Source organism: Salvia splendens, chromosome 11 (genome assembly GCF_004379255.2).
Source record: "Salvia splendens isolate huo1 chromosome 11, SspV2, whole genome shotgun sequence".
NCBI classification, from domain to species: Eukaryota; Viridiplantae; Streptophyta; class Magnoliopsida; order Lamiales; family Lamiaceae; genus Salvia; species Salvia splendens.
The window spans coordinates 32,610,671-32,623,451 of record NC_056042.1 but is presented as its reverse complement, the minus strand read 5'-3'; the positions used below and the strand labels follow the sequence as shown (position 1 = coordinate 32,623,451).

Genomic DNA, 12,781 nt, shown 5'->3' with positions numbered 1-12,781 from the left:
TAATTATGTACATTTGTGTTTAAGTACTTCCCTTTTCTGAGGATCTTTGTCCCTTTGATTCTTGGCCTTTGCATTCTTGCTTTTTCTGCATTGTTTCTGCCTTTGAACCTGACATTCAAGGCTTCTCCAGATTGATCAGTGGTAGATTTGTTGGTGGATTTCTGCAATTGCTTGGCTTCTCAAAACCGATTGTACTTCATCAAGAGTAATGGTTTTCTCTCGGCCATATTAAACATCGCATCCTTCAAATGATCAAAAGACTTTGGCAAAGCATGAGAAGGAGAATAGCTTATCCTCATCAACTAAACTTACATCGATGTTTTCGAGGTCATCAATGGCTTTGTTGAATTCCTCTAGCTGCTCCTCCACGCCCCTTTCTTCAAGAAATCGATAGGAGTATAGCTTCTGCTTCATGAACAGCCTGTTTGCCAGAGATTTCGTCATGTACAAGTTCTCCAATTTAGACCACACATCAGCGGCAGTCTTTTCTTTGGCCACCTCGCATAATACCTTATCTCCCAAACAGAGAATGATTGCGCTATGCGCGCGATCAAGCATCTCCTGCCTTTTGATCGCAGCTTTCGGATCCTCCTCCACCACTACATCATTTTCCGCGATAGGCTTCAGCGCCTCCGCCAAACCCTGCTGCACAAGGACCGCCTTCATCTTGATGCGTCATAACCCGAAGTCGTTGCGCCCGGTGAATTTCTCAGTTTCCAATTTCGTCGTCGCCATCGCTCCGCTTCCCACAGACGGCGCCAGTTGTTAGGATTGAAACTCCACAAACACAACAAGGAATCGATGAACTAAAACACTCCAAGGATTTACGTGGTTCGATCGAAATGATCTACGTCCACGGACAACGAAATGGAACTTTATTCACTTCACTCTCAAGATTACAAACTCTCAATCTAACTACAATCTCTCAATGAATCAATGAGCAAAACCGCAAGAAGCTATTGAATCTATACAACAAGAACGAGAGAAAAATGATTGAGCTAATTGCTTGTGTGTGTGTGCATCGACTGCCTTATATGTGAATGGCTACAACAGAAACAGAGGGAGGTTGGATCCTCTTGTAACAAACTCATGCTGTTACTCTCGATCCTCACTTCAAACGGCTACTTCCGAGCTGACGTGGATAACCGATTTCCAACGGCTATAACCACCTTTTGAGTTGAGCTTCACTTCGCATGAACTCGCAACTCCACCTCTTCTCTTATTCTCTTATCCCATCACATTCACACACTACAATTAATTAAATCAAAATTTAGGTTATTTTTGAGTAAGTAACTCAAAAATAAATTATGACCATTTGGAATTTGAAATTAGAAATCGCAATATATTAGGTTACTTTTGTGGCATAGAAATCGCAATATATTAGGTTACTTTTGTGGCCATAATATAAATACAAGATACCTAAATATAATAATATTTTTAATTATAGTATGATATCTTCGAGAATACGTTTTTTCCCTAGAATATTGTTTTGAATTTTACTCGACTCGGACAAATTATTGATATTACTAATGTTCTTTAGTAAGTAAATTAAATTGTCCGCGGAGATTTAGCTGGCTTTTGCGATATATTGCGATTTCCAAGTTGCAATAGTGATTGCGATTTGTGGGCCCCATTCCCGTATAACTGTAACTTTATGGCTGATGATAACCGTGTTTCTAATTACGCAATACTAACTTTTTTCATATCATATTTAGTCAATTTTCGGTTAAGTTTAAATTTGTATTTAAATAAATGAAAATTAGTTGTGGAATTAAAATTTCGGCAGGAAGCAAATTACCAAAATAATTCAAATAGTTGTAAAAAATTATTGATAGTAAAAGACAAATCAGAAAACAATGAGAAAATGACACGTGGACCACATGCTGAGTGAGATGTGGACAGCTTCCAGTATATAGAAGAGAATCAGCACCGATTGAAGAAGCACAATCCAATCCATTCTCCTCATTCTCTTCTTCACCAATCTCCTCTATTTTACACAGGCAAAATCCAGAAATTCGGTGAATGGGGGTGGAGTACACCTGCTGCGAGGCGGAATTCTTCATTCACATTGCCGTGATCGTGCTTCTGGTGCTCTTTGCAGGGCTCATGTCGGGGCTCACTCTCGGGCTCATGTCCCTCAGCCTCGTCGATCTCGAAGTCCTCGCCAAGTCTGGAACTCCAAAGGACCAGATATACGCCGGTGCGTCTTTTTTATTACTCTAATTAGGTAGAAATTGAAGCACAAATTCGGAAAATTTCAGCTGAGAGATGGAATTTCATCGCTTTTGTGTTGTTATCTGCAGCGAAGATACTTCCAGTTGTGAAAAACCAGCACCTATTGCTCTGCACTTTGCTAATTTGCAATGCCGCTGCTATGGAGGTAGTGATTTCTGTGTTTATCAGAATTCAATAGGTTTGAGATTAATGGTGTTAGGTGTTTGTGTTCCCAGACGCTTCCTATTTTCCTCGACGGCATCGTTTCGGCTTGGGTTGCGATTCTCGTATCCGTCACTCTGATTCTTCTGTTTGGTGAGGTAGGGCTTTTCCGATTAAACTATTGAAGAAGCTCGTGTGATTGCTAATTACTTTACCTTTTACGATTAAATTAGGTGAGAAATCTGGTAATCTAATAATTAAGGCTTAATTATTGCCAGATAATACCACAATCTGTTTGCACCAGGCATGGGCTTGCTATTGGAGCAACTGTTGCCCCAGCCGTTCATGTTCTTGTTTGGATTTGTTTTCCTCTTGCATATCCCATAAGCAAGGTAGCATTTCCCTCTTCTTCACTCTCCTATGTAGAGTATATTTGATTTCATTATTTTTAACACTTTTTATAATCTGTATTTTTTGTCTTGAAGTTGTTGGACTTCTTGCTTGGTGATGGCCATAGAACTTTGTTTCGACGCGCTGAGCTGAAAACACTTGTTAATTTTCATGGCAATGAGGTAAGGGCATGGGAGTTGATGGTTTTGGCTGTGTAATTTCCATCAAATGTAGCTCTAATTGGTGATGTGTAGGCTGGTAAAGGTGGAGAGCTCACGCATGATGAGACAACAATTATTGCTGGGGCGCTTGAACTCAGTGACAAAACTGCTAGTGATGCCATGACCCCCATATTGGACATCTTTTCAATCGACATAAATGCCAAGCTTGATAGGTATATGGATGATTTGGGACTCAACAACTTAGTTAGTTTGATCATTGTATGTGTTGTGAAATAGTGTTATTCTTCCCCTGTTGTAGGACTATGATGAATCTCATTCTGGAGAAAGGCATAGCAGAGTGCCTGTCTATTACGAGCAGCCTACAAATATCATCGGGCTTGTTCTGGTACATGTTTCATATTTTGGTTTCAGATTATTATAAGTTTTTATGAATTTGGATGCTCTATTATGTTAATATCCCACGAACTAAGCAATCAGGGTGTTGACTAGGATCTGTAATTTTAAATTCTTTAGATAAGCTTTTGTCTTAGTTAGTGGGATCCCAATATTTGGTCATCCTCAGTCAATATTCTAGATATGAAAGGAGAATCAGTATATGAGCAAGTCATAAAACATGAAGTAGTAACAAATGTAAACTAGTAATGGAACTTCTACATTTCACATATTCACCTACTTTTATGAGAATTATCATCAGATTTCCTCAACTATAACTTCTTTTTTCGCATGGCGTCTGCATATATAGTTTTATGCACATTACTTTGTTATTGACTAAAGAGCCATAAACTTGTAATGCGTTTGTCCATAACTTTTAGCTTAATATGCAGTACCTCTAACTTTTCTTGTTTACCTATGTCTTCCAGGTGAAAAACTTGTTAACAATACATCCAGAAGATACAGTACCAGTGAAAAGTGTCACGATTCGTAGAATTCCAAGGTGTGTTTGAAACACTGAAACTCCAAATTTTTATCCAGAACTGAGGCTTGAATGTGTGCAGAACTTAGTTATTCTATGCTCCATTAAGACGATTATCATTAGAATTCTGCGTGTTGTTAGTATTATAAGCTGGCAACTAGATACATGTGCAGCTACTCTTACCCATGCACTTACTCAAGCCTTAGGCATTCTTCTATTGTTGTTTAATTGTTTGTGAACATATATGTGGCCTAATATGTAGAGTGAACTAAACAATCCAAGTCTTGATAGTTGCACATTTATCATTTCATGAGCTGTAGCTCGGATCGATAGAATCTACCCCATACTTTCCTGGATTTGAACTTAAATTTGCACCAAAAGTGAACACCTCCCGATTATTTTTGACATATGGAAAATGTGCTAATACCTCTACTTCCTCTTAAGGGTTGCAGAAACCTTGCCACTATATGACATCTTGAATGAATTCCAGAAAGGTCACAGTCACATGGCTGTAGTCGTAAAGCAATATACCAATACAACCGACAAGCCTGCTAGCCAGGCGCCACTAGATAGTAAGTCACATGCAATCCGTGTTGGTTTCTAGTCGTAAGATAAATGTCTCTGCAGTTACAAAAATCATAACCACTTACTATGACACCCTGTAGATCCAACCAAGGACGTGAGGATAGACGTGGACGGTGAAAAGACTGTGAAGACGAAGAGACCACTACAGAAATGGAAGAGTTTCCCAAACAATGGAAATGATTCTTTCAAAAACCCATCTAGGAGCAAGAAATGGACTAAAAACATGTATGCGGACATTCTGCAAATGGATGGAAGTCCGCTGCCGAAGCTCCCCGAAGAAGAAGAGGCAGTAGGGATTATTACCATGGAAGATGTGATAGAAGAGCTTCTGCAGGTGAAGATAATACATTATAATGTGCTTGTCCTAACCCCTTAATTTTCATATTCTCTTACATTATTTGGTGGATTGCTTCTTGCAGGAAGAGATATTCGATGAAACGGATCACCATGTCGATGAGTCGTGACCATAATTGTTTGCGAGAGCTAGATATACAACATTGATACTACGTTGAAAATGTTGTTGTGACTTTGTCGTATGGAGCATTAGTTTTGGTTGAATATATGTAAGAAATTGAAAGAATTATTCATTGATTCATGAAATTCGATTAACAAAATCAAGGTGAATCGTGCCACAAATAATAATGCCACGTCGTGATTATATGTATTTTTATCTAGTATATACTACTATAATACAATGGACTGCACGTTTAATTGATCAATGGTTATTGTATTTAATGATATTTCATGTAATGTATATAATTCAAAATAGCATTATATGTCGTCTGTCGTATACGTACTAATCTAATTAATCGTATACGTTATATGTAGGTATTTGTTTAATAAACTAGTCATTAAAAATGTAAAGTAGGAGTAACTTTTTACTTAATACTAATGAAAGTTTTAAGTGAAAGTAAGTAGTAGTAAGTAAAATTTAGTCATAAGCAATGCAATGCTATAATATAGTGGTTCAAATTTTATTAACAGCTAATCGATTCGAATCCATCTCTAATTTTATATCCCAGCTGTTGATTATTTGGCTGGTTAAGTGGTGGACTATTATTTGTGTTGGGCCTGAGTTAGTTTCGGCCCAGGAAACTTGGGGATGTGTGTTGCCCTAGCCCACTCCACTTGAGATATACTCTCTTTACTCCATCCGCCGTTTCAGATGACTCATTAACTCTCACTGTGCAGGCTTTCTTTTCTCTCTCGGTTTTTTTTTATTTCCCTTGAGTTATTCTTCTTTGGTGATTCTCTGAGTGTCACACGGTGGTAGGGCTCATGTGCTTGAGTGTGTAATCGTGTGAATGGGTGAGATTAGCAACTGATTCGGTTGCTAGGGTTCCAGAGGAGATTAGGGTTTTCTGGTGAGAGGTTTCTTATGAGTGTGAGATCAGAGAGGGGTCAGATCCGGTTTTGTGGAGTGGATTGGAGTTGTATTCGTCGGGTGTGAAGTTATTTCACAACTGAATTCAATGTTGCTCCCTTGGATTGTTGGTTTGGTGAATAGATCTGCACTATTAGCGGGTGGCTGAGCCACGGCTTGTAGATCTATGCGATTCCTTTGTTATCTCTCTGTTTCTTGTATACTTTGTTTAGATCCGAGAGGATCTCTCATTCTATGCTAACAAGTCTTCCAGTGTGCAGGTTCCTTGGTAGAACTTGGAGCTACTGGAGCAGGAAGACAGTGCTATAGTGTACATCTATCTACTCTGTAATAGCTTGTAGTTCTTGTATAAATCAGTCGCTTGGTTGGTGGTTTGACTGAGCCATCTTGTAAACAAGACCAAAGAGGTCTCGGTAAATAGTGAACCCGGATAGTCTGATCCCTACAGTGGTATCAGAGCCACGGGGGACTATTCCGGCACGCCGAGTCGCTAAAAAGGAGGTGGCAAGTGGAACCCTCCCTCGAGTGGGGGTTTGCTCTGGTAAATTGGCTGAATCTTTCTGGATATTTCTGTTTTCTGTTTAGTGCCAACTATAGGATTGGGATTTTGTTTCTGGTAGACAGTCTTGGCAAGACTTAGGTTTTCCTTGTGTGTTTTCTCTGTGTTTCTAGCTTCCGTGGTGTTTTTTTTTTCCCTCTTGTGCTCTCTGCTTGAAAATCTCCTATTGCTTGACCACCAAGCATATTGTGCTGCCTAAGTGACCCCCTGCGCCCTCCAGAAGTGAGTGATTGCGAACTGGGATAGCCTTAGCTGGCCTTGCTCGTGACAGTCAAGGATTTGAGGTTCTTTGTGTGAAATCTGGTGAAATCTGTGAATCTGTGTTTGTCTGTTGCCTTGGTGTTCTGCCTTTTGTGATTGGCTGACTGCTTGTTGTGTGTTTGTGTTGTTTTCTTGCTCTTAGTGTTGCCAGAAAATTTTTTCTTGGTTTTAAAATGGCTCAGCCTGTCAACTTGGTCCCTTTCAATGGTAAAAATGATTTTGTGATCTGGAAACAGAAACTAAAGTGTGTTCTTATTCAACAAAAAATCTTCAAATGTGTTGATGGCACTTTGTCCACTGATACCCCTCAAGAAAAACTGGATGAAATGAATGAATTGGCCACGGCCACCATTATTCTCAACTTGTCTGACTCTGTGATTAGGAAGGTTAATCATATTGAATCTGCTTCTGAAATGTGGAAACACCTTGATACTTTGTACACTGAAACTTCTATGTCTTCAAGGATGTATTTGCTTGAAAAACTCTTTAAGTTCAAGCTTGATTTGTCAAAAGATATGGATGACAATGTGGATAGGTTTCAAAAGCTGGTTCAAGATATTAAAAGGTCAAGGGATAAAAGTATTGATGAATATACCAGTATTGCCTTGATGAATGCCATCCCTGACTCTTACAGTGATGTTAAAGCTGCTATTAAATATGGCAGAGATACTGCTCCTCTTGAATTGATTATTAGCTCTCTTAAGTCTAAGGAAATTGAATTAAGGGAAAGGGCTTCTGATAAATCTGCTACTAACAAGGTGTTTAATGTTAGAGGTAGACCTAATTCTAGAGGGGGTTCTGAGTCAAATGGAAATTCTGGTTCCAGGTCTAATTCTAAAAAGAAATACAGATCTAGGTCCAGCAGTAGAGACTCTAGGTTTGTGAGGAAATGCTATAATTGTGGGGAACCTGGGCATTTAAGAAAGATTGTAATAAGCCTAAAAAGAACAAGTCTCCTAACTATAGTGGAAACTTTCAGATTGAAAATGTTGCCAATCTTGCAAAACTTGATGCTGAAAATGATTCTGTTTTTATGTTGCATGATATGGTGTATATGAATACTTTCCTTGTATGTCAGTTTACCTCTAATGATTGGTTGTGTGATTCTGGCTGCACTTATCATGTTAGTCCCTTCAAGGAATTGTTTTCTGATATTAAGCCTGTGGTTAATACATATGTGTCTATGGCTGATGACAAGAAGTGTGCTATTCTTGGTATAGGCAATGTGTGTTCGCAATTTAAAAATGGCTATGTGTTGAACTTGAAGGGTGTAAGATATGTGCCTGAGTTATGCTACAATTTGTTGTCCTGTACTGCCCTTGAAAGTGATGGCATGAGTGGTAAATGGGGGGAAGGGAGCATGAAAATCTGTAAGGGTTCTATGTGTTTGTTTAAAGCTAACAGAAAATGTGGTCTTTATGTCTGTACTGCTGTGCCTCTGACTTGTGAGAAAGCTTATGCAAATGTTGCCAAATCTGATAAATTGATGCTGTGGCATAATAGACTAGGTCACATGAGTGAAAAGGGTTTGCATATTCTGAAAAAGCATGACATCTTATCTGACTCAGATGTTCAAGGTGATTTGCCTTTCTGTGACACATGTGTGCTAGGTAAACAGCACAGGGTTACCTTTCCTTCTCCAGTGCCTGCAAATATTAGCTCTAATATCTTGGAATACTTGCATATGGATGTTTGGGGCCCTGCCCCTGTGCCTTCCCACTCTGGGTCTGTGTATTTCTTATCTATCATTGATGATTTTTCAAGAAAAGTTTGGTGTTTTCTGATGAGACATAAACATGATGTGTTTGGAAAATTTACTACTTGGAAAACCTTGATAGAGAATCAGACTGGTAAGAGGATTAAGGCTATCAGAACAGATAATGGTTTAGAATTTTGCAACCATCAGTTTGATGATTTATGTGCTGGGCATGGCATTAAAAGACATAAAACTGTTCCTTATACTCCTCAGCAAAATGGAGTAGCTGAAAGAATGAATAGGACTTTGCTTGATAAAGTAAGATGCATGTTAGCAAAATCTGGTTTGTCCAAAAAGTTTTGGGGTGAAGCTTTAATGACTGCTACTTATCTTGTGAATAGATCTCCTTCTGTGCCTTTGCAAGGACAATGTCCTGAGTTTGTGTTCTCTGGAAAAACCCTTAACCTTTCTAATCTAAGAGTGTTTGGATGCTCTGCTTTTGTTCATACTAGAAATGATAAACTTGAACCTAGATCTAGAAAAGGTGTGTTTTTGGGATACCCTGAGGGTGTGAAAGGATATAGAGTGTGGCTAAGAGATGAGCCAGGGTTTAAAGTCATTATTAGTAGGGATGTAGTGTTCAATGAAACTGACTTCCCTTGCTTGAATGTGACTCAAACCCCTGCTTCTCATAATGTGGACAAGGACCCTCTAACTGAGGTGGAGTCCACAGATAACCCCACTAATGTGGAGCATCCTATGGATGTTCCAAGTGAGGTGGAGCAGCCATTCTGGAACATCACACCTGTCTATATTCCTAATGAAACACCTAATGAGGGGGGTCTACAAGATAATGTTGAAACTGTACCCATCTGTGACAATGTGAACAATGATGCTAACTTGCCTGATGGTCCTATGTGTGATCCTCCTGTTATGCCTGTCCAGAATGTCTTGAACTCCCCACCTGGTGTCCAAAATGCTATTGATGCTCCTAACCTCAGTGATTATGTGTTAGCTAGAGATAGACCCAGAAGGCAAAATGTTTCTAAACCTGTTAGATATGATGGTTATGTGGGGTTAATTGCTTTGATAAACTTGGCCTTTAATGTCCATGAGTCTGATGGAGATGAGCCTAAATCTTTCAAGCATGCTACTAAGTCAAAATTCTGGAATGAATGGCATAAAGCCATGTTAGAGGAAATGAACTCTCTGAAAATTAATCATACTTGGATACTTGTACCTCTCCCTCTTGGTGCTTCTGTTGTAGACTGCAGATGGCTTTATAAGCTTAAAAGTGAGGTAGAGGGACTGAGATACAAGGCCAGATTAGTGGCCAAAGGTTTTACTCAATAAGAGGGGGTAGATTATACTGAAATTTTTGCTCCTGTGGTTAAATTTACAACTGTAAGGCTGATGCTTACTCTATGTGCTCATTTTGATTGGGAACTGAAGTAAATGGATGTTAAAACTGCTTTCTTGCATGGTGATTTGGATAAACCCATTTACATGAAACAGCTTGAAGGCTTTATTGATCCTAAGTTTCCTAATCATGTTTGTTTGCTCAAAAAAGCTTTGTATGGTTTGAAACAATCTCCTAGGCAGTGGAATATAAAGTTTAACACCTACATGCAGAAATTAGGCTTTGTTAGGAGTACTTTTGATGCTTGCTTGTATGTTAAGAAACTTGACTCTGCTGCTCCTGTTTTCTTGCTGTTATATGTGGATGACATGCTGATTATGGGTCCTTGTTTGAAATCCATAAATGTTGTGCAAACCTCTTTGAGTGAGAATTTTGATATGAAAGACTTAGGGGATGCCAAGAAGATATTAGGAATTAATATTTTCAGAAATAGGAAAGAGTGTGTGCTTGTTTTGCATCAGGAACCCTATGTGCTCAAAATTCTGGAAAAATTTAACATGCTCAATGCTAAGCCAGCCTCTGTGCCATTAGCTGCACACTTCATGTTGAGTAAAGACTTATGCCCCAAATCTGATTATGATGTCAATACTATGAAGAAGGTTCCATATGCTAATGCTATTGGATCTGTGATGTATTTGATGGTTAGTACTAGGCCTGATATTGCCTATGTTGTGTCTTGTTTGAGTAGATACATGTCAAATCCTGGTCCTATTCATTGGGAAGCCTTAAAATGGTTGTTAAGATACCTGAAACATACTTCTAAGTATGGTCTGTGCTTTTCCAGATGTGATGATGGTGTGAAATTGACTGGTTATGTTGATTCTAACTATGCTAATGATAGAGATAAGAGGAAGTCCACCACCTCCTATGTCTTTACTGGTTAAGTGGTGGACTATTATTTGTGTTGGGCCTGAGTTAGTTTCGGCCCAGGAAACTTGGGGATGTGTGTTGCCCTAGCCCACTCCACTTGAGATATACTCTCTTTACTCCATCCGCCGTTTCAGATGACTCATTAACTCTCACTGTGCAGGCTTTCTTTTCTCTCTCGGTTTTTTTTTATTTCCCTTGAGTTCTTCTTCTTTGGTGATTCTCTGAGTGTCACACGGTGGTAGGGCTCATGTGCTTGAGTGTGTAATCGTGTGAATGGGTGAGATTAGCAACTGATTCGGTTGCTAGGGTTCCAGAGGAGATTAGGGTTTTCTGGTGAGAGGTTTCTTGTGAGTGTGAGATCAGAGAGGGTCAGATCCGGTTTTGTGAGTGGATTGGAGTTGTATTCGTCGGGTGTGAAGTTATTTCACAACTGAATTCAACGTTGCTCCCTTGGATTGTTGGTTTGGTGAATAGATCTGCACTATTAGCGGGTGGCTGAGCCACGACTTGTAGATCTATGCGATTCCTTTGTTATCTCTCTGTTTCTTGTATACTTTGTTAGATCCGAGAGGATCTCTCATTCTATGCTAACAAGTCTTCCAGTGTGCAGGTTCCTTGGTAGAACTTGGAGCTACTGGAGCAGGAAGACAGTGCTATAGTGTACAACTATCTACTCTGTAATAGCTTGTAGTTCTTGTATAAATCAGTCGCTTGGTTGGTGGTTTGACTGAGCCATCTTGTAAACAAGACCAAAGAGGTCTCGGTAAATAGTGAACCCGGATAGTCTAATCCCTACACCAGCAACTTTAAAATTTGTCTACAATACAATTTTTAGTAATTGCATTATTCCATTTCATGTTTTTTCTGTCAACAATTCTATCCAAATCATTTCAATTTGTATCACTCCAAGCAATCTTTTTTTAGCGAATTATTAAAAATAATTAAAAACAAAACATTAATCTGTGTATACATTTTATTTTTGGAAAGTTTCAATAATATAAATTTATAGGAGTTCACAAAATTGATAAGTTAAAAATTAGAAAGTGACTGATATAATTATTAAATAGTGATAACTTTCACATATTAAGATAAAATAAATAAAGTGAAATTATATTTATTACTCCTACAAATACATCCAGGTTGTCCACATCATCAATCTGCGATCCGCCCCACTCTCAATCTCAAAATATCAACCGTTGATAAACTCCCATCCGACAACCCACATTTCTCATTCTCCCATATCAATAAACAATCTCAGCCGTCCCCCAAAATTTCAAAATCCAACCGCTCCAATTCTCCCTCCATCCCGCCACTTCAAATTTCACACAAACTTCACTATAAATCACCACTGAAAATCCATTCCGTCTTCATCCCCAAATCCTCCCCATTTCCCCCTCTCACAAGCCCTAGAAATGGCTCGCACCAAGCAGACCGCCCGCAAATCCACCGGCGGCAAGGCGCCGCGCAAGCAGCTGGCCACCAAAGCCGCCAGGAAATCCGCTCCGGCCACCGGCGGAGTGAAGAAGCCCCACCGTTTCCGCCCCGGCACCGTCGCTCTCCGTGAGATCCGCAAGTACCAGAAGTCCACGGAGCTGCTCATCCGCAAGCTCCCGTTCCAGAGGCTCGTGCGTGAGATCGCGCAGGATTTCAAGACGGATCTGAGGTTCCAGAGCTCCGCCGTCGCGGCGCTGCAGGAGGCCGCCGAGGCGTACCTTGTTGGACTCTTTGAGGACACGAATCTGTGCGCTATTCACGCTAAGAGGGTGACGATTATGCCCAAGGATATCCAGTTAGCTAGGAGGATTAGGGGTGAGAGGGCGTAGTCATTCTAATCTTGCTGTGGCGGTGCTAAATCGATCATTAGGCTTAGTTAGTTTGGTTTGATGGTGGTGTTGTTGAATCTATGGTTGAATGTATGTCAAGAAGAGGTTGATTTCATCTTTGTGATGTCGTTTGATCTCTTATGAATATATATCAATGTTATTTGAAATCAATTCTATTTGTCCTTCAATTGTTGTATAAGCTGTCCTTGTATTTAAATCAAAATTCAACAGTCTTTTTAGGTATAATGCAGTGCAGATTTCAATCTAAACAAAAAGTATGAATGAATGAAGATGGATATGAACTCAGCTTCATATTCCAAAT

The 12,781-nt window shown here is 39.5% G+C and overlaps 1 protein-coding gene and 1 pseudogene across 1 annotated transcript; both read left to right on the top strand.

The window, feature by feature from the left end:
* Positions 1-1,950: 1,950 nt before the first annotated feature.
* On the top strand, positions 1,951-5,060 carry LOC121755968 (annotated as a pseudogene).
* Positions 5,061-12,005: 6,945 nt separating this feature from the next.
* Positions 12,006-12,630, top strand: LOC121756059 (histone H3.2). The gene has a single exon (XM_042151517.1). It carries the CDS (start codon positions 12,049-12,051, stop codon positions 12,457-12,459), a length of 411 nt encoding a protein of 136 aa, XP_042007451.1. The 5' UTR covers positions 12,006-12,048; the 3' UTR covers positions 12,460-12,630.
* The last annotated feature ends 151 nt before the right edge of the window (positions 12,631-12,781 follow it).

What these genes read in the sequence shown, in the direction of transcription:
- LOC121756059 (XM_042151517.1), top strand. Translation starts at nt 12,049, where the DNA reads ATGGCTCGCACCAAGCAGACCGCCCGCAAATCCACCGGCGGCAAGGCG.